The 23,712-nt window shown below is 32.2% G+C and overlaps 1 protein-coding gene and 1 long non-coding RNA gene across 2 annotated transcripts in view; one reads left to right on the top strand and one right to left on the bottom strand.

The window, feature by feature from the left end:
- Window positions 1-23,712, top strand: part of LOC123655165 — a 78,456-nt gene extending 54,744 nt beyond the window's left edge. The window contains exons 5-10 of the mRNA XM_045591000.1: window positions 12,597-12,724; window positions 16,707-16,901; window positions 18,532-18,786; window positions 20,964-21,133; window positions 22,154-22,362; window positions 23,103-23,712. Coding sequence (XP_045446956.1) covers window positions 12,597-12,724; window positions 16,707-16,901; window positions 18,532-18,786; window positions 20,964-21,133; window positions 22,154-22,362; window positions 23,103-23,236 — 1,091 coding nt within the window. The 3' untranslated portion in view covers window positions 23,237-23,712. The remainder of the gene's footprint in view (window positions 1-12,596; window positions 12,725-16,706; window positions 16,902-18,531; window positions 18,787-20,963; window positions 21,134-22,153; window positions 22,363-23,102) is intronic.
- On the bottom strand, window positions 13,005-16,160 carry LOC123655342. The gene is made up of 3 exons (XR_006743384.1): window positions 16,140-16,160; window positions 14,569-14,622; window positions 13,005-13,030 (listed from the first exon to the last, which is right to left on the bottom strand). It is a non-coding gene; the product is annotated as an uncharacterized LOC123655342 (long non-coding RNA).

The following is a 23,712-nucleotide window of genomic DNA, read 5'->3' as shown; positions in this document are numbered from 1 at the left end:
ATTTTTTGAGGTAATTGTTAATATCATCATAATTACATTTGTAGAAATTGGGAGTTTGTACTTTATTCTCAAGTAAAGGGGATACGTTTAAATCTAAAACATCTATATTTAATGCTGGATGATATTTATCCTCAACAATGATTGGTCTTGATACTATATGCGATACGGAGCACGGAGTGTTGCTAAAGCATAAATCTAATATTTTACTAAATTCATTCTTAACTAAATTATATTGTTTTAATCCTAGGAAGTACATTAGATCTACAAATGAATTAGCACTATCAGATACGACTTTAGAGCCCGAGTAAAGGTTTAAATATTCATTATAGTTGGTCCAGGATAAACAAGGTAGGTTAAAATCGCCTAGCAATAGTAAGTTATCAAAAGGAAACCTATCAATTATGTGTTGTATACTTTTTTCCAATTCTACATAACGAATATTAAAGTCGTTCAAATCAGGTGGCAAATAAACCAGAATAATACGTAGTGTGTGGCGTGAGTTTATAACATTTGCTGGTATAGATATACACAGTGACTCAGTGGCAGGGGTGCCCTGCCACTCTAAACACGGTACTGGATCCAGATCCCGTCGCACACATAGCATAACACCACCTCCTCTACTTTTGTTTGTTGCTAAGCTTTCTCGATCTGAACGAAATATTACATACCTACCGTCACACAACTCCGAGTCTAAAATATCACTCTGCAACCATGTTTCTGTGAATGATAAAATGTCATAATCATTCATTAGTATATTATTATATAAATGTAAACATTTGGTTCGTAGGCCACGAACATTTTGATAGTAGATATTTAGATTCGTATTACTTAAAAAACTATTATAATTAGCCATCATCATATGTAAGAAATATTCCAATTATTAAACAAGTGTACATATAAATGTACACGCAGTCAAACATACAGTATATGTATAATAATAGCATATAATATTTTAGAAAACTTGATATTGTCTGAATAATTATAATATTTGTATAAAAGTTTAGCAGAGAGATGTAGTTAACTGTGTAAGCATATATAAAATAATATATATTTTTATATATAAAATAATTATTTAATAATAAATAGTGTTTAAATACATATGAGATATAATAGATATATAATTTAGTACTTCCCTTGGGTATCATAACTTTATGTTCTAAATTAAATATAGTAAAAATAATCACTTTATCTTTTCTAAGTCTTTTGTGCTTGTGATATTTAAAAAAGGTGATGTGTCGTTTTTTCTTACAAAAATTTTTCCGTTACGGATCCAGACGTGTTGGAAGGCGGCAATTGCTGCAGCTTCACGAGTTTTCTTAAGAAGCGTTTTGTTGAACTGAGTTAAATGCTCGTTTATATAAATTTTTTTGGACTCTATGGATTTCATAAGTCCTAGTTCAGCAGTGGTGAGTCCTTTTTTTCTGCGAATAGCAGATATGATTTTATCTTTCAGTAGCTGATCACTCATTTTGGCAACAATATTTTTAGGCAATTTCGTGTTTGTAATTCTTTGCGGTACTCGGTATATGCTTATGATATTTTGTTTAGATGCTTGAACATCTAAGGCCGTACATATTGATAAAAATATCTGAGTAAGGTCTTCATTTTTCTTCTCGGGAAATCCGGATATTTCTATATTACACATGCGGTCACGCTGCTGTTGAATATTTAAATCTCGTTCAACATTTAAAAGACGGTATTTGTATGTTTCAACTTCTTTTTCGATTTTTTTAATTTCAATAATATCTTTAGACATAGCTTGTGTTTTAATTTTGAGATCATCGAATGATTTTGTGTGAAAGTCTAATGATTTAGAAAGGTCAGCGAGGTCATTTCTAAATTGAATTTGTTGTTGCGATAAAATTTCAATATTTTTTGTTACTGTACTTACTTGAGTTTTAATTTCTGTAATTTCGGATCTTATATTGTGCATAAACTCATCATTAGACTGCTTTATATTTTCAAGATATGACATTATCTCTTTCCTAAATTCGTTAAAGTCCGCCCTCTGAACATGGTCTGTTTCTTGTTGTTTACGCTTCCGTTTAGTGATTCGGGAATCTGAGGTTGTAGAATCGTAATCCGTGTAGTCAGGATGCGAGCCGGCGAGTGTGGGACCCGAGTATTTTTTAGATGGTATGACGCTCATAGTTAGTCGTATATACTAATTATGTATTATACTTTTTACGTTTACTTTTTTTACTGGGTGTACCAATTTTTAATGATTCTTTTTTATTCGAAGTCTGATGCTTGTTATGTGATTCCATTTAAACTTCACCGAGATATTACGAGTACCTTAATTTTTGAGTTATCTCTATTAATGCGTATTATTTGACTATTTTTTAGTCGAACTAAGTTGGACGACAAGCAAAATTACAATATATTGCTTGTCGATATATAATTCAAGTCGATTATTTTTTGTTTGCAAGTAAACACAATTATTGGCACACTAAATAAATCTAACTCTTAAAACATATAACATATCTAAATTTTGAGTTCCTTTACCTATGATAAACATAATTAAAAAGCACATCCGCTTTTATTAACTTTTAGTCAATTTAGTGGTTTCGCAATATATATGTTCAATTTGTATAGAATTATTATCTTTATATATATAAGGACTAAAGTATACTAAGTTCTGTGAGATTAGGAAACAATGTTTTCAAAGTTGTCGATCAACATATCTATGGATTCAATGTCAACGACAGTTGATTTATTTATTATACGAGTATGTAGTTAGGTATTACTGATTAAGTGGATATATATTGCAAGTATTAAAATAATTTCATAATAACATAAAACTATTTAAGCAAAAATTTATAAAAGGTCTTACATCTATTAGGACATTTGAAAATAAGAATTAACTGTTTGTAAAAAAAAAATGTTGTTTCACAACGACAAGATATAATAATGTAACAAAATCCTTATCTCGGCATCTTATTATATTTCAGTATTTACGTAAAGTATTAAATAAATAAATGTCAAACTACTTAACTAATTAGTGTGGAACTGTGTTATATTTTATTACTTAGTCATAACTTAGACCATATAAAACCTTTTTCTAATGATTGACTTAAGTGGAATAGTAACCAGCGTGGTCGTCTTTGTGTTTTCCATAACAAAAAAAAAAAATACTGGAAAAAAGAAACTAAAATCAATTTATATTTATAAAGTAGCTGTGTTCGCGACTTCGTTCGCGTGGAATTTTCCAAAAAAAGTTATTGTTCAGTTCGCAGAGTTATAAAATAAATAAATTCCTAAAATAAAACTAGCCTTAGTTACTCCTTACTACACCAACAATCTGCCAATGAAAGTCCCGTCAAAATCGGTCCAGCTGGCTCAGAGATTAGCCGGAACAAACAGACAGACAGACAGACAATATGTACCGTGTATACATCCATACGCATTTAGTAAAAAGCGGTTATTTTAATATTACAAACAGACACTCCAATTTTATTTATTTTTATAGAATAGATGACTATATATTTATTTCCCCTAAAGATGACAATAGCATAGAATATATGAAGATAAAATAAATAAAATCCGATCAAGACATAATATTGTTATTCTACAAGTATTAAATGCTTTGAGGTTATACTACATTACTGTGACATCGTTTCCTTTGTAAAAACAGTGTTATTAAATCCTAATTATTTAGTCGGTCACATTTTAACAGCACTGCGATTACTCAACGCGGTTGATCAATATGCGCGGGCGCCACTTGAGTGTACTGCCTGTAATGGGAGCAAGTATTTGCTATATTTAGCCATTCATATTGGCAACTACATATTTATATAAGGTTTTACCTCCTATAGTAGCCGTTTTAATTTCTCTTTTATCTTTTTCTTTGTAACCTACTACACTAACTGCCGAACTGTACTGTTTTACGTACCTATTTCAATACTCGTAATTATGTAGTAGAAATATATAGCATGTATTTTGGTGTTGATATGAAAATAATTTAAATGAACGTAAATAGTTTTATCGCAGTTGATAATAGCTTACCTCATCGCACTAATGAAAAGCTATTGTTAAAATGATAAATTAAACTAAAATAACATCATCTTTTTGATCAATAATTAATTATTTATATACATTCGTAAACGAACATATTTTAATACTAGCTGCTGCCCGCGACGTCGTCTGCGTGAACGCTATACAGCACCAAAAATACCTACGATTATACCTTTTAAAATAACATTCATTTACCCGTTTCTTCTTTACATTTCATAATTATGTTTATCGGCTTAGTTACTTATATTGCGTGATTTTTATAGTGTGAAGCTAGCTCTCATAGCATGGTTATTAACACAATAACAACAATATTCAAATATGCGTCGTTAGATTACATGTTGTTACAGAATGCGTTGAGGAAATAAAGGTTCACTGCTCGTTCCCGGTAGGTGATAGCATGATAATATGTAGCCTATATGTTGACCCGACTTCTTAATAATATTCGTGCCAAATTTGAAGTAAATACATGCGGTACTTTTTGAGTTTATCCCGGACATACATACAGACAAACAAACAAACAGACAAAAATGCTTTAAACTCTTTTTTTGGCTTCGGTATCGATTGTAGATCACACCCCCAAGTATTCTTTTAAAAAATATTCAATGTACAATTTTGACTTTCCTACCATTTTTAACCGACTTCCAAAAAAGGAGGAGGTTCTCAATTCGACTGTATTTTTTTTTTATGAATGTTACATCAGAACTTTTGACCATGTGGAACGATATCGACATTTTTTTTTTTAAATCGAAAGGTGGTGTGTGTCTATTGGTCCCATTTAAATTTATTTGAGATCTAACAACTACTTTTCGAGTTATACCTATCTAATAATGCGTTTTTACTTGACGCTTTTTTCGTCGACCTACGTTGTATTATACCGCATAACTTTCTACTGGATGTACCGATTTTGGTAATTCTTTTTTTGTTGGAAAGAAGATATCCCTAGTTTTAGTACCATGATAAGGAAACCAGGATCTGATGATGGAATCCCAGAGAAATCGTGGGAAACTCTTGAAAATCCGCAATAACTTTTTACCGGGTGTACCGATTTTAATAATTTTTAATTTAATCGAAAGCTGATGTTTGCCATGTGGTCACATATAAATTTTATTGAGATCTGATAACTACTTTTTGAATAATCTTTGATAACGCGTAGTTACTTGACTATTTTTTCGTCGATCTACGTTGTTATTATTCGTCAATGTAATTGAAATCGGTTTTTTTTTCGTTTGCGAGCAAACACAATTATATTATATGTATAGATTATCTACTCGCAATTTAGTATAACTTTTATTTTTGTGAAGAATTTTTGTTCAAAAATGATAATTTGCTTTGCTTCAGCCTTAAATATCCCACTTCTGGACATATGCCTCTTTCCCGATGCAGGAGAAGGAGCAGAGCTTAATCCACCACGCTGGTTTAATGGGGATATATTCCCTAATCTGAGTGACGATCGCTATCAGGTGTGCATGATACAACCGGCCTTAACATGCCCTCCGCACCAGACCACGACAAACATCATCTGTATGGCCAATACAAATGTTTGTCATGTGCCTGGGGATGGAACCCAAAACCGCCAGCGCAACAGCCACAAACCAGTGCTGTGACCGTTGCAGTTTGTACCAACGCGGCGTGAAAAAGTATAATTGTCTATAATTAATATTATAACATCATTTACCTGATATCAAATGATATTATGAAATGATACGATTAAGAGAATTCATTTTGCAATACTGTAAAATAAAGAAAAGTGAATATTATTGTTTTAGTAATAAACATTAAATTGTTGTTTTTACGTCATCTATAGAAATGAATAAAATTGGAGTGTCTGTTTGTAATATTAAAAATAACGCTTTTTACTAAATGCTTATTGATGTATATACACGGTACATATACCAAAATAACATATTTTACAATTTTTGTCTGTCTGTCTGTCTGTCTCTCTGTTTGTTCCGGCTAATCTCTGAATCGGCTGGACCGATTTTGACGGGACTTTCACTTACAGATAGCTGATGTAGTAAGCAAAAACTATTACTTTTATTTTAGACATTTATTTATTTTATAACTACGAAATAAACAACATTTTTTATGTTAAATTCCACGCGGACGAGGTCGCAGGCACAGCTAGATCATTAAATAAAACTCATTTATTCGTGCTTGTATATGATTTCGATTTCTGCGAGAGACAGAGCTAGAGGTCAACACCTCTAATATAGTGTTAACAAAAGAAAAAATAACATAGCCGATATTGTTCTTGTTTTATGCTATTTGTGTTTGTTGTCACCACGTATGCAGTGCAGCTCATAATAATTGAAGCAGCAATTAGTCTTAAAACAATCTACTAATTTAATCTCTCTAAGTTGTATAATATTTTGATTTTATGCTTTATTAGCGACCTTGATACGAACATAAATAACGTACTATTAATATGGAATAGAAAACAACTCGTTTCAAAATATGTTAGATACTACAGCATAACATTAATTTATACACCTAGCACATAAAATCCATCTTTATGGCATCGTTACTTTTTAAGTTAGAACATAGTATTGCAATATTATTACGATAGAAATGTGTTAATTCAAAAATAAATATTAAGTCATCGATCGGTGTATGTATTTATTTACTGCCCACTCGCATCTTTTTACACATACCTACGTATTCCACTAATATTGAAATAATTTTTTCATGTAAAGAACATATTAAAAAAAAAAAAAAAAAAAAAAAATAATATATATATATATACACCATAACAGACATAACTATATATATATATATATATATATATATATATAGTTATGTCTGTTATGGATATGTCATTAAAATATTTCCGTGCTTGTCTAGTTTTGATAAAAAAAAATTTAATTAAATTCAATCGTCGTCAATACAACATTTTCGTCAAATAGAATAAATTATATTAGTTAGTTTTAGTTGTTTATTTAAGTAATAAATTAATATGTAATAAGGAACTTGAAATATTTTTTATTCATAACTAGAACTAACTCGATTACATAAGTTTTTATTTTACTTTAAACGTGTATTTCACAAACCTGCATGGTACCTGTTTGAAACTATGACAACTATTTGATCTGTTGGCTCATGGAATTTTTTTAGCTTCTTAACGTCTATATTTTTATTTTATTTATATAAACTATATATTATACCGGGTTTCACTTATATTAGTCATAGATTGATGTTTTTTAGCCTGGTCTGATTTTATAATACAAGCTATTTATAAAGGCTGAAAGTAAAAGTTTCGTTTATGTATTTTTTTTACGTAATTATAACGCGATAAGCCGTGAATACTCTCCTTATCTGTCAGAGAGAGCGGCGGTGTTACGATTATACTACGATGTGACACTGGCATTCTTTTTTTCGGCCACCGTGGATATTTAAACAATGCCACCTTATGACCACTATTTTCATTCGTTACTTTTAATAAAAGTATATTCAAAATTGATCTCTTACGTCTTAGAACTAAAGTTTCTTTTTCGGTGAATTTACAACTCATAACAAATACGTGACAATTATGTTAATTACAGAAAGTAGTTAGAAATTTTTGATGCTTGTACTATAATAGTAATAGGTGTAGTGTTTTATAGTAAATTTGTAAGCCTGTACTCCTTACTATAAGAGCTTGTTCCTAACATTGGTTTATTTATCTGTCTTTCAGATAAATAGAAGCTTCAATAAAAAAAACATAAACGAGATTTTTTTTTTCATTATAAAACCAAAAAGTTTTATTTTTGTATTAAAGAAAAATAATAAAATAAATATTATAAAAAAGCCAAACTCACGAACAGTTTTTAGATTGTCATGGGCTATATAATATAGTAAGTAGGTAGTTTGTTTTCGTTCAGTTCTTGAATGTCCGTCTTTAATGTGTTTAATAATTTGTTATTTTATTATTATTATTGAAAGTTAGATCTACGATAAATTTAGGAATTTAGTATACTTCTCCGTACAATATAAACTAATAAAAACTATTACATAATAGTTTAGAGGTCAAACTTAAATGATATAATTTGTATGACCCATGTTCAGTGATTCACCTAATATAAACCTATTTGTCTTGTATTTCATGTACGTTTTCATAGTTTGATCACTACTAAATTTGATTTTTATTTAAAAAAACATTTTTTATTTTTTTTTAATGTACATGTGTATCTAGTCTTTAGGTTGATTAAAAAAAAAAATTGAGGGTAAATAATTGTTCAACAATTTTATCAATAATAAAATATCAGCGTTTTTTTGTGGATAGTAATAACTCTATAATCACTAGAATTTTCGAGAAAATTATGTAGTATTGAGAATCTATATTAATTTAATACACTTCATATTATTAATGACTTCTCGTATGTCGCTACTTCGAGGTTAATACCTACGTTATTCTCGATAGACGTAAACTTAAAATGGTTTTAAATAAACATACTATTAAACGAGCAATTCTTGTATATATATATATAATCTGAATCTCGGAAACGGCTCCAACGATTTTCATGAAATTTAGTATGCAGGGAATTTTGGGGGAGATAAATAAATCTAGCTAGGATTCATTTTTAGAAAATGTCGTTTTATCCCTGTTTTTAGGCAATGAAAAAATGGCTACAATATCGTCAGAATAAGAAGGTAAATTTCGCATCTGTCAATAAAGTTGTAGTAGCTCAGGGGAAATCGGCCGATCGCGCTCGGCCGAAAAGTTCATGGTTCGAATCCTCAACTTTTCCAGATCCGATTATCGTTTTTTTTTTTTTCTTTTTTTTTCTAAAAAAATAAAATCGAAAAATATTATTCATATTTTATCAATATGTAATTCGTATTTAAATATGATTTTCAAAAAACACGATTTATTAAAAATACCGAGCTAAGCTCGGTCACCCAGGTCCTAAACATAAAATATAAAATGACCTTGGTAATTATTAATATTTTTTTTATTTTACTTAATACGTCACGGTCTTTTCGAAAATTTAATATTTAAATAATAATCATAATCAATTGTATTCTATATATGAATTATTATATTTATTATTAGTATAGGATTTTTTCAAATGTTGCACAACGTTATGTATTATATAATAATAAGTATCATGAATATTTACGTCGTTTAAAATACATTATAATATTTTTATACATGAGCGTCCGGTCCTTAGCTATTTAAAGCCTTGATGTCTCGGTGAAGGTTTAGTCTCTCATGATCGCACAGTTAATAAGGTTGTTTAATTTGATTATAGTTGATTAATTGATTAATTATGAGTGATCAAAATATTAGTACAAATAAATCGAAGAATAAAAGAAAAAATAGTGCAAAAGATGCGGACGTGACCTGTTGGAATTGTTTTACCTCGGAAAATTATGATAACGATTTGGAACCTATGACTTTACCGAAGATACGTCAGGTAAATAGGGAAAAATTGAAAGTGTACTCTTTTTTAGCATCTGAGCTAAGTAAACCCAAAACAGTGTCATTAAAACAGAAAGTAAGTGAACATTATTCAGTGGGTAAAAAAATTGACGAAACACTATCAAAGAAACAAGCGAATATTCGAGAACATTCTAGACATATGGAAGAAAATTGTGAAAAGGATGAATCAGAAAAAAGTTCCATACTCGAAAAAAATAAATCAGAAATTGAAAGTGTTGATAAAACTGAACCTAATTTCGTTAATGAAGAAATAAAAGATAATTCAGTGCCTTATGATGCCACTGACGAAAGTTCTTCGCTTAACTTGGCAAGGAAAGACTCTTTGACTAAAGTTATATTGGAACCACCTAGCAATTTTAGCAATGCACTACAGTGTCCTAAAACACAAACAAAAAGTTATCAAGTAAATATTCGTAACATTTCAGAAAAAAATTGCTCTGATATTCTTCCGATTCGTACAAATTCCGAAAATCTTGTAAATGATCTACAAAGTAAAAACTCAATAGTGAATAAGGATAGTAAAGTCGAAAATAAAAGTACTTTATTAGAAAAAGAAAAAAATGTTGCTGAAACATTTCAACCATTTAAAAGTGATAAGACAAGTAAGCGATCAAATATTCCAATTAGATCCCCTAAATTATTACCTAAGACTGAAAAAAATGCATCTATTGTGACTAATATCCCTGTATTGCAAAAGCAAAGTAGTCCCAAATATTCGCCAGTTAAAATTTTTGGAGATAAAGCTAAAGACCAATTATTTAGGGAAACCAGTAACACACTTGAAAAAAAATTACCAGGGGAAGAAATAACCTCAACTTTTTTAAGCAATAGTAAAGAAAAAAATAAAAGCTTAAATGAAGTTTTTGTTAAACAAAATAAAGATAAAAGTACAATTAATATCTTAAAATCTGAAACGTCTTTAACAGGTAATAAATCATCTGAAGTACACCCTAATGATCAAAATGACAATATTAAAATCGTACATAGAGTTCAAATTAAAACATCTACTCCAAAAGATAAAGCAAATCAAACAAGCCTTTTCCTTCGCGAAACCAGCATGCCATTAATGGAAACGAAGGAAGAGTGTGATATGAAAAAAGTAAGTTTTGATAAAACAGATAATTGCAGTTCTAATTGCTCTGAATCAGGATATGCAGGCTCATCTTCAACAGTTCAAGATTTTTGTGTCAATGAAAATGTTATTAAAAGTCAAGCTCTCGATATTAAAAATAAGGAAACGGCTCTGAATAATCAAAATATTTCTGGAGTAAAAAGCATAAACTCTTCCCTTCCTTTCCTGGATTCTCATAATAAAAAACAATTACTGACGTCCACTACCTCTTTAGTTGAAAACCAGCAAGCAAAATCTAAGCGATGGAGTACACTCCCTGCGGGCGCCAGATCAGTCAGTTTTGAAGGTATTATTATAAATAATAAATCAAATTTGTGTCAAGTGAAGGTCCTGTGACCCGTTATTAATATTTATATATCGTATTTATGAAATGTAGTTGAAGTTACAGTTTTTTAGTTTTTAAGTTTTATTAATTAGTTTAGTTTTTTTTAAGTTTTTTTATCTGCAGAGATACGATTATCTTTTTTCTACATTGCACGTTTTTTTTAGTTTCAGTTATGAGATAACGAAATTAATATTTTATTCCTTAGCTTATTTATTTTCCATATCGTAACTACTATTTTATTTCTTAGTTGTTGCAATGTGGTGCTTGTAAGAATAATATGTAACTAGAAAACTATAACTTGTAAATAACTTAAAATTTTGCCAATAGACTTTCTTTAAAACAATACTGTAAGTTCCAATTTAACGTACCGTATTTGATTCTATTAATAGGTACTTTTAATTAACGTTATTATGGCAATATTAGCTCAGTGTAGTGTATTTAGCGAGACGTGTGTAGTGCGCAACGGGAAACAATCGCAGCACGCAGGATGCGATAAAAGTAGGATTTATGTATATATTTATAATAAATTGCGGGAACGATTTCATTTAGTTACGGTCGCGTTTGGAGTGAATTCGTAAACATGGCGGCTCATAGTTTTACACCTCAATCACGTTATCGGTCTATTGAAACCAGTAATATCAGTTCCAATAATCAACAACATGAAACTAATGAATATCAATCAGTGAACATTTATTCTGTAAATTCTAGTGACAGTAAAAGTGGACAAAAGTCATCAAGTTATCGTGAAGTATTTTATCGTTTTTGCTTTTGTTGCAAAAAATCTTCTGACGATGTTTATGTTTCACCTTTGGATGATCCAAATTCATCTTTAGTAGGCCATGTTGGTCATAGTTACACATTAAATACAGAATCAGAAGTTCCAAAACAATGCACAAATCCAGTAATTACCGTCTCTGACACAGATGGTACTTATAAAGTAACGGACAACGATTCAATAAAATCGACCACCTTGCTTTTACTATCAAAGGAGCAGGAGGCCAGTGCCATTAGCCTTAACAAAATTAACGTTATAAAATACAACTCGAACAAAACAAAAATGTTAAACGATTCAGGAAATAATAGTGAAAGCAGTACTCTCAAAAAGGGTGAGAAAATGTCAATCATTCGTGAAATTATGAATTGTCGGGATTCGTTCTTAAAATCTCTGGAGTGGTACGAAAATTCTCTTACAAGGGGGAAAAAATATCGTTACATTAAAAATGACGATTGGCTTGAAATAGAAAATGACGGTATTCAGGAATCTGTTCGATTTCTTGTAGCACGCATGCTTGCAAGATGCACCAGAGATTGTATACAAAATTGATCAATTGACTTGCTATATATCTGCTGTATCTGATTTCGTTTCCACTTATACACATCATATACCCCATTTGTTCACTTTACACCACTACTGTGAATGCGAATTCTATAATCAAAAAACACTTACCTATTTCGAATTATTGTTTGTTTAAATCTGTCTCCATAATTTGAGTACCTAATAAAGATCTGTAAAATTGACTATTGTGTATAAGCAACCTTTTTTAATGTGTTCAGCTTTTCAGATGTCAAACTTAAAAAGTATAATTTAATTGTTGAATCCTCGAATCATTCTTTAGCTAAACGTTATAGCATTTTCTTACTACAGCAAGGTATTTAATGAAGTCGAATTACATAATCATTGGTAACGTTAATAAATTTTTTTTCAGATGAAATATACATATCAGAAGGACTGTCCTCTGGACACGCCACACTCCCGAGGCGCTCCAACTCACCGCTTCCACATGATCGCGATATGGACAGAGATAGATTTCCCATTAATAGGAGTGGTCTACAGGTAAATTTAGTTTATTTTAATAAGTTACAAGTATCTACTGTTACTTAAAATCTTTTATTGAATTTCTTTATCTGTGTAATAATACATCATTTGAATATAAAACTATAATAGAGGTAATACTTAAAAAATGTATCATTAATTAGTGATAGCCAAAAAACGATCCTTTTAAATTTATGATAATTTTTATTCTATCGGACTAGCTGTACCCTTCGATTTCGCTCGCGTTAATTTGACGAAAAAAATATCCTTTCTCTATCTTCTAGTGAAAGTCCCCACAGAATCGGTTCAGCCGTCCCGAAGATTAGCCTGGACAAACAGACAGACAGACAAAAATTTTTAAATAGTTTTTTTAGTATCGTGTAAATACTTAAAACTTGAAAAAAAAACAGTTATTTTGAAATCAACGATAGACAGTTTAATTTTGAAGTAAAACTTCTTTACGCACGCTTGAGGAGTAAGCTGCTGAATGCATGACGAGAAAGTTACAAAAAGTGAGATCGGGCGAGGCGAACGGAAGTTGAGAGGGAGATATAAGTTAGATGGAGCTACTAAAGAAGTTTTACTTCAGTCGTGTGATCTAAAGCACACTCGTTTTTATTTATATGTATGTCTAGTTGTATTGATAGCAAATTTTGTTAAATTTATGTATCTTACAAATTTGTATGAGACATTTGTAAACACTCGACCGAAGTTCATACTGTACTTGGAATTTACGAAACAGACTGGAAAGATGGATAGCCGAATGTTTTATTAGCGCTTTAAAGTTAGTTTGTATAACTGTAAAGTTAGAAACAAGTATTGTTTCGGAGGCCGCGTTTGCAATTGTTTTGTTTCCAGCACATTGTCATGACTCTTACGACATGGCCTGCGAACAACTGGGCTTACAAAAAAAGTATTTAACAAAAGTTTTATTGTAATAATATCATAATAGACGAATTTGCTTTATAAATTATATTCTACTAAATAGTTATTGCCTTATTGGTTAAATTTGTCTTAGTAAGTATCTACTTTCCGTATGTAGCTCATTAATTAATTGTTTTTACTTTTAAATATCAAGGCAAACAGGAACAATTTTATTTCGCCAGATATATAAATTAAACAATTAAGATAAATACAGATGTAGGTGGTTTTACGAATGTTGAAGGTTTTTCATTTTTTGTACTATTGTACGTACTTCACAATTTCGAACTAAGGTCTTAACTATGGCATTCGATGTTTTATTTAGTTTAAAATTTTATTTTTTTAATAAACGATATTCTCTTTCAACTTAATTTTTGTTCTCTAACATTAAAAAAGCCTTTATTTTGTGAATGTTTTAAATATATCAATGGTAACGCGTTATTATAAAATTTGTTGCTCTCTTGTATATTAAATAATCTTACTATGTAGGATGATATTGTTACACAATGTCGTGTGTGGTATGTTGACCCACTTACATATTGGCGTCTCTTTTAAGTAGTAACTTATATTCATTATCAATGAGTTACAAATAAATTAGAAGTGATTTTCGCTCAATCTGCGTAAAGAGGAGATAGATGAACGATGATTCATAACTTTTTAACGATCGTTATTATAATACTGAATTCGTGAATTTAAACCAGCGGTAGTGCCTACTGTTGATAGCATACTGTTATCGTGTAAGCAAAACCAAGGGTAAAAACGAGGGCACAACAACGTTATCGCCTAATTATCACATCAGGGAAAACGTTGTTTTTAAACATCTTTTCAACAACAAAACTAAATATGTTTCGATCAATATACTGTTTAATATTATTTTATTGCACAACTCCTAATAACTTTTCTTTACCTCAATCATTCTTAAGTCTAAATTAGAACATTATTACCTTATGTTTTTTGACGGTTACCAAAGGACATCGCCAACCACGCAATCGTTCCATCTAAAACCAGTTACCCGTAGATTAATTTATTTATTCTCTTTAAGTCAGTTAAGATGGCGACAAATCCATTTGATTAGAATAAACAGAAAAAATATGTATTCAAATGGCTGAGAATGTCGTTACAATAAAATAATAAAATTGGTATAAAATCCTCCTGTCGAACGAATATTTTAAAATAATAATTCCTAATATTTTATGATAATAATATATTTTGTATTTTATTTTTTAATAATAAAATTTTAAGATGCTACGCACGTTGAAATATTTTGCTTAATTTAACATATAATATGTCATTATATCCCATAGATCAAGTAAAAAAAGGTAGATAACGCACCTAGAACAGAAAACTGAAGCCACTTTTTTAAAGATGTGTGAGTGAGTGAAGTGTTGACACCTTTTAAAAAAAGTCCCTAAAATTTTTATTAAACAATTAATTTAATATAGGTAAAATGGGTATGTGAAAATAAAAACCTGTTTATAGTTTTAAATAAATTTACTAAAAATAAAACAAAAAATCGGTAGAATAATAAAAAAATATATTCGTAAGATAATCGTATGAATGGACACTTCCTATCCCCTCTGTTTATCTCTTTTCAGTTTGCAGTCGGTTTTTTTTTAACTATTTTTCTTAAACCTAGAATCCTTTATGTTGTATAAGTTTTTTAAATTTTTGTCGCTTAGAACTCAGAGTCATCGTCATTGTTTGCATTTTACTAATATGATGTAGTCTTATGTTCAAATATTTTTCAATCACTAATCGTATTAAATTGACTTTATGCGCATGGCCAGCATAATCGTGGTCATTTTCTGTCTTACAGCCGCTACCCATTCACCTCTTATTAAAATATTCGTTGGAAACCTAAAACCATGAAATTTGATAGTAAAATATGGGTATAGTTTACTCAAAAATTGTAAAAAGTTAAAACATAAAACAAACGAGTTAATAATTCATAAACATATTTTGATTTTTTTATTTTCAATTTATGTAACATAAAATAACACGAGAAAAAAAAACAATAACTATGTCTACTTTTTACTTAATTATTTTTCTGATTGCGTACAATTTACTTACCCACATTTTGGGGTATTGAAAAAAAGAACTACTGGCAACACTCCCGTGGTACGTCATTTCGTGACATTGAAATTATAAGTTCCGAATAACCTCAATATTATTTTGGAATAACAATAAATTTAAAGTTTTATATGTACTTACGTGTGAAACGATATTCCTTCAGATTTTTTGTTTACTTTGGTATTGTTTTTGCACCATTTAATCACACAAGACGGAATTTTATAAGCAAAGTTACTGTATGAAGCCTCGTGACATACTAACGAAAATGAGCGTAGTTTGATGCATATGTGTGCGTGAGCGCGTGTATTTACTTGAAGGAGCCGAGTTTTGTGGCTTCACTAACAACAAAGGCCGCGCATTATCTACTTTTTTTTACTATATCTATGTTATATCCTTAAAAGATTTAGTAATAGGTAATTAATTGCGTATATTATCAATTTAATACCTCAAGCAACCGCTTGAAAAGACAAGATAATTTTAAGATTACATATAAAAGAGTATAATTTGCATATTAAGTAGTGTTTTCATCGTTAAAGTTTTATTCTAGTGTACTTACAATTTATTTAAAGGTATAAAAGGAATAGTTTTTCATACAAGGTAAAGTCAAACAGGAGATTTTCATAGACACGTTACATTTTTTAACGTCTTACTACATTTATATTAGTATATAAATAAATAGCACACAATTTACGCTATGTATTCATTTTCCAACGTACGCAAACACGAGTGTTGTCATTGTTACACGTATCATGTGTCAGGAGATAATAAGCGTAAACAAAAACAATTCAGTCTCGTTAGCACACGCTTGCGACACAATGTACAAAGCCTCGATAATCTATTTTTTATTACATTTTTAATTTGTGTGAATAATCCTTTAAGCAATCCGTAAATGTCAAAACTAATTTAATTATTGTTGGCGTAACAATCTTAACTGCTGCATTTATTTTACAACAATTCTTTGATGGTATATTTTTTCATTAAATTTATTAATTATTATTATTTTTATTTTAAGGCTCGATCGGAATCTATGGCTTCAGTTTATTCTGGAGCGGGTGAGGGCCTGCGGGGGAACGTGACCGTGAAAGGAGAAGTTCAGTTTTCATTGCTGTACAACTATCGACTAGGAGCTCTTGAAGTGGGCGTCAAACGATGCCGAGATTTAGCCCCTATCGACGTAAAGCGCAACCGTTCGGATCCTTACGTCAAGGTACGTTTCACTCATATTTTAAACTACATACTTTATAGGTAACTACATGCTTAAAATTTTACCATAATAGAATGCAAACAGTTCAGAAATTTTTCGACTCACGTATAATTTTAATTCGCTTAGTGGCAGTGGCGTAGCTTTGTTTTTTGCCGCCCGGGGCCCACCGAAAATATGCCGCACCTACCAATTAATTTTTTTTTACTAAATTAATTTAACACATTGCAACCACAATTTTCATTATTTTTATTATCCGACTTAAATAAAGGAGGAGGTTTTCAACTTTACTGTATTTTTATGTATGTTACAATAATGGGGATGTGATTTTGAATTATTTATATCAATTGAAAAAAAGATGGGAAATTGCCAGCCACATTCGTGTGCCGCCCGGGGCCATGGACTTCCGGCACCACTCACGTTACCCCACTGATGAGAACCATGACCATAAAATGTTTGCGTTATGTAAATATTTTCTCGAGCGATCTAATTTACGCGACGCTTTTCCCATGTAGGTATATAGCAGCAACATTTAGGCATTGATTAAATATTAAACATTGAAAACTACCTATATTGTCAAGAAATGTCAAGAATATCTATTACATTGTGTATTATAATATTTTTACAATTCGATAATTCGAGACTCTTCGGTTCATTTAGAACGACAGGTTCTGTCGTTGTTACGTAACAATATATTTTTACATATAAATATTTCTATTTTGTGTATAAAAAATAGTAACGATGTTTTATTTAACCTTGGCGCACGGTGTTGTGTGTACATATCAAGAGGTCAACTAGACTGTATTTAGTGACTTCTTTACGGTTAAACGCGTTTGCGCTTAGTATGCCTTTCGCAATCGCATTTTTAGTCTTTAATTCATAGTTGTATTCTATTTTCTTATATCAATGCAAATATATTTCTTATATAATAAAAATAATGACAAAACTGATATACATCTGTCGTTGTGGGATATCCTGAGAAACAAAAATTTTATATGTACACACCACATGAAACACCATTGGAACTGCTGGTTCGAATTGATAAATTCTTTTTGTGTTGAATAGTCTATTCACCGAGGAAGGCCAGGGGTGTTAAACACAATTTTGCAGAGTGCCATATATTAAACAGAGTGCCATATATTAAATTTAGATTGTGTAAGCTGGCCAGATTAAAATAAAAAAAATTCTGAGTTATTATTACATTTTATTTATTTAATTACATAGTACATAATGTATTTCTTTCTGTGACACATTGCGATCGCGGACCGTATCTTTGACATTTCTGCTATAGGCTCTATAACATCACGCTACGACCAATAGGAGCTGAGTATTCATAAGAAAATAATGTTACGAAAAGGGGGAAAATATGCTTTTTTGCTTATTTTGCTTCCCTTCTTCGTTTGGAGGCATAAAATTAATAATATTATTGTTAATACCATAACTAATAAATAGGCTTATCACACGGTCTCGTGATTAGTATAAGAAACACTTCGCTTTGTAGGTTTTTTTTTAGATGACGCGTTGAGGTAACTGTCTTAAACACTGGGTGTTTTGCACAACTGAAGGCCGTTGAGTATGAAGCGTTATTATATCTAATTATTACGTAGGTACTCATTTTCAAACCCACTGTTCACAGGTTTACTTGTTACCCGACAAGTCGAAGACTGGCAAGAGGAAGACAAAGGTTAAGAAGAATACGCTGAACCCAGTATTCGAAGAGACGCTGAGCTTCGCGCAGCCGCTCGCCTCGCTGTCCACGCGGACACTGTGGCTGAGCGTGTGGCACGCGGACATGTTCGGCCGGAACGACTTTCTTGGCGAGGTGACGCTGCCGCTGGCCGACGTCGTGTTCGACGACCCCGAGCCCATGTGGTACAAGCTGCACGAGAGGGTACGTACAGACTAGCAATGTTTTACGAATGGTATGCCACATCAGGATATCCTGCTCAAAGTCTGGAGCACCCTGACTGTGGCAGTACCTCAATCTTACAGAAGATCAATGCCAAATAACACTGCTCTCAAAGCAGTTCTTGTGGTGAGTAAGGTAGCCAGGGCTTTTGATGGAAGGTAGGGTCGGGGACACGCTTGCAATCAGGCTTGCTCAGGTGAGCCGTACGCTTGTTTTCTGACCTGCAGGCCTAGCATGCGCGCCACGACAAAATTTTGTCTACCCCTTTTCTCGTATTATCTCTCTTTGTCTACAGTAGCTAACATGCGTGCACGTGATACTCTTCTCGTTACGTCAATAGAAGAGATAATCATTAAATTTTAGTGATCTGTGATATTTATCTCTACGGAAGCTAACATGACATCGTAATTTTGTCGAATTTTGTCGTTTTAGGAAGAGAAACTTCTCGTTTTCAATATTATCGACGAGAAAGACGATAAATAAAAAATAAATAAAACCGGGTGCCTATTTTTTGTATACCATGGCGTTTCCCTATTATAATTATATAATTTCGGTATACGAAGAGCGGGAAATGCGAAAAGTCGAGTGAAGTGTGCCATATAATGACACAAAAAACGTATTTGCGCCCTGTTGCTTCTTATTCTAAATAATAATAATACCTTATTTCAGACCAAAGTATAAGTCCATATTGGGTTAGTACAACAAGACAAGACAACATTCAGAATAAAAAACAAAACAAAATTATATTAAAAAAATCAATAAGTAAAAATAAAATTAAATAGAATAAAAGTAAAATCAATAATCAAAAAAAAATTCAAAAATTCAAAAAATTTTAAAAATTAAAAAAAAAAAAAAAAAAACAATGCGTGATAGAATTACAATTATCTAATGTGCGACAAGATATAAAGCACAACACGAGCATATTGTTTTACAAATATAATTAAATTCATTTACTTACGCCGTTTTATTTTCCATATTAGATTTTTTAAATTAGATATACACTTTTTATCTTAGCCAAAAGGCCGAGAACATTGTTAAATAAAACATGTGTCACTCGTTTGAAATTATACAAACGTTGGCTCATCCCGGTTTGGCACGATTGGTCAATAACCTTGTAAAATCAACTTTACGACATAAGAAATAAGAATGATATTCAGTTGTGATTATGGTTGATAATGTTTCTCTACTCGACAAGGCGAAGTCTTCGGAAGAGAATTTTGTCTCTCGTAGTGCGCATGTTAGGGTAATCGAGAAAATACTCGATGTAGACATTATCTCTCTCTCTCGTCAAGAGATATCTCGTTGTATGCATGCTAGGCCGGCTGGTTTATTAAAAAAAACGAATTGTTTCTCAACTGCTGTAATCCATGACAGAGGCTAAGTAATGGCAATACTTTAAAAGTTTGTACCCAGCTGCTATAAAAATTAGTAACGAATACTGATTTAGTATTGTATGGAATATGGCATGTTCAACCTAAACGACTTTCTAGACAATTATTTCTTTAATAAGGCTAAGCCATCTCCTATATTGCCTGAATGTGACAAATATGTACTTCTAGAACCATCCGATGTTTCTGTAAAGCTTAATGATGGGCGACAAAAAATAAAATCGACTTTTTTCGGTGGTGCCCTACTTTAAAGCAATAAGAGTGTCTCTCAAAGTTTACGTAAAAGATTTTAGTTATTATATATATTATTTTCTTTCCAAATTTTACCATTTTTAATTTTTTTTTTTTGTTTTTTTAGGCCACCCATTCCATAAATTCATTAATTTTTTTAGCATCTTTAGACCGTATTCTCGGCTTGCGCCGTCTCTCGCAGAATTTCGCCCTGAGCCATATGGCCCTTCTGGCCATTAGAGAAATACGTCCGTTCTCTGTGTTGTAATAATTATGTCATTCATCATCATCATTTCAGCCTATCACAGTCCATTGCTGGACATAGGCCTCCACAAGTTCACGCCAAAAATGGTGTGAACTCATTGTGTGTCGGCCGTAGCCACCACGCTGGGCAGGCGGATTGGTGACCGCAGGGCTAGCTTTGTCGCACCGAAGACGCTGCTGCCCGTCTACGGCCTGTGTATTTTATTGCCAGTAGTTGGATGGTTATCCCGCCATCGGCCATTATTTCATTATTAAGGACAATATTTGTTTTTCTAGACGGAGCAATTCGATGAGCACCAAGGCTCGCGAGGTGACATTATAATCGGTCTCAAGTTCGAGATACAAGACGTCGCTCGCGGTAAAGGAACTCTACACGTACTAGTTAAGGAAGCTAAGAATCTCGTTGCTACAAAACCTAACGGTTTAGCTGATGTCTTTTGTAAAAGGTAAGTTGACGTTCTCGTAAAAAAAAATTAAGTATTAAATTTCGTAATATATATATATATATATATATATATATATATATATATATATTACGAAAGTATATATATATGTTTTTTAATCTTCTGCGCTAAAACATTTTTATTTTCGATGAAAATTGTATATCAAAAATTCGAAGTCCGATTCAACGTCGTAGTAAATAAAATCGAAACTGTTTTAAGAGATATGCTGTAACTACGAGACTGAGATATTTAGATAAACTGGCCGTGTCGTCATTAATATTTAAACTCTAGTAAATTTGAAACTGTATGAAATATTTTCTTATAAGACCATAGCAACTCTAAAACATTGGATTTTGTTATCCTAAACTAATGTGTCAACGTAACATAACGTATTTGTATCTATGGATATAATACAAAATATATATGTATATATATGTATATGTTAAACGAAATAAGTAGCTAAAACGATACTGAATAAAATTCGCAAAGTATAACAATATATATACTAGCGACCCGCCACGGCTTCGCACGGTTGCAACAAGTATCAGTCTTCCTCTGCTATATTGTGCGTGTATTAAACATATAAACCTTCCTCTGGAATCATTCTACTTACTAAAGAAAAACCATCAAAATCTGTTGCGTAGTTTTAAAAATGTTTGTTCGACTTTGTTTAATACTGTGATATTTGTTTAAAACTGAGGTAGGGCACAGCAGGAATTCCTGCTCAAAATATGGAGCAGCCCGACTGGGGTAGTACCTCGACATTACAGAAGATCACAGCTAAATAATATTGTTTTCAAGCAGTATTGTGTTCCTGTTGGTGAGTAAGGTGACCAGAGCTCCTGGGGGGATTGGGGATTGGGTCGGCAACGCGCTTGCGATGCTTCTGGTGTTGCAGGTGTCTATAAGCTACGGTAATCGCTTACCATCAGGTGAGCCGTACGCTTGTTTGCCGACCTAGTGACATAAAAAAAAAATGCAACGTAACGATATAGTTGTGTATATAAATGAACCACGCCCCAGCTACCTGCTGCCGGAGCGCGGGCGGCTCGCCAAGCAGAAGACGGCGGTGAGCCGGCGCACGCTGAGCCCGCGCTGGGAGCACACGTTCACGTACCGCGGCGTGGCGCTGCGCGAGCTGGCGGCGCGCGCGCTGGAGCTCAGCCTGTGGGACCGCGACCGCCTCGCCTCCAACGACTTCATGGGCGCCGTGCGCCTGTCGCTCGGCACCGGTGCGTCCACTCTCCCTTCACACACTCTCATTCAGGGCACAATCCTCCTGTCTAATCCTAGTCCTCGCACTGTTGAGTCATTACAACCTATACAGTCCACTGCTGGACATAGGCCTCCACAAGTTTACGCCAAAAATAACGTGAACTCATGTGTTTTGCCCATAGTCACCACGCTGGGCAGGCGGGTTGGTGACCGCAGCTTTGTCGCACCGAAGACGCTGCTGCCCGTCTTCGGCCTGTGTATTTCAAAGCCAGCAGTTGGATGGTTATCCCGCCATCGGTCGGCTTCTTAAGTTCCAAGGTGGTTGTGGTGGTGTTATCCCTTAGTCGCCTCCTACGACACCCACGGGAAGAGAGGGGGTGGCTAAATTCTTTAGTGCCGTAGCCACACAGCACAGTCCTTGTCTTAGTTGATCACATTTACGAAACCGCTTCGTCGCATATTTTGCAACTTTGCACCAATAACTTATTAAATTAAAACATTCAATTCGCTAACAAATCAATATAAGCTTGAATTTGTGAAGTTTAAGTTATTCGATCAGGGATATGTAGTTAATATTTCATGTTTTAATACTAACAATTAGACGTATTTTGATACTCCCCACCCCTTTGTCACAAAATGTCACGCTTCGTCGGTCTTCCCCACTCCCTTTAACGATTTTATAGAACAAAAATTATTAAGCAACTGCGTTTTGTTATCGTACTTAATATTTATTTTACACTTTTTTTATGTTTTTTAGGTACATACATGGGGGCAAATGTCAATTGGATGGACAGCGTCGGGAAGGAAGTAGCTCTCTGGCAAACTATGATGCAACGTCCCAACTTCTGGGTCGAAGGGTCACTGCCCTTAAGACCTCAGCTTAATAATTAGATACTTACATATTAAAACATTTACAATTAAACTGTACATTTTTTGTGAACACCGATTCTAATTAAAATAGATTATGTTTATTTCATAATCGTACATAGAACGATTTTGGCCCATCACATAAATATTAAGTAAACTTACAAACTGATTATTGGGAAAACTTTGTTTAAAATATTTATAAGGATTTAGTTTTATAATATTAGGGAGGTGACATATATCAAGTTTAAACTTGCATTTTTACATTTAAATAAATATCTCAGTGGGTATTATTATTGATAAATACTCTTTTTATTTAGAAGTAAGTGCTAAGAATAATTTCTGTATCTGATCTGTAAGAACATGTGCCAATCATGTCGTATTGTAGGTATTCAGTATATAAGTGTGTAAAATGATTGAATAATAACGTTTTATTATGAAACTGATAGATCTTTCATGTACACAAAAGATTTTATTCGATAATAAAAACTCTTTTCTACTTA

Source organism: Melitaea cinxia, chromosome 7 (genome assembly GCF_905220565.1).
Source record: "Melitaea cinxia chromosome 7, ilMelCinx1.1, whole genome shotgun sequence".
NCBI lineage: Eukaryota > Metazoa > Arthropoda > Insecta > Lepidoptera > Nymphalidae > Melitaea > Melitaea cinxia.
This window is presented reverse-complemented; position numbering and strand designations above follow the sequence as displayed.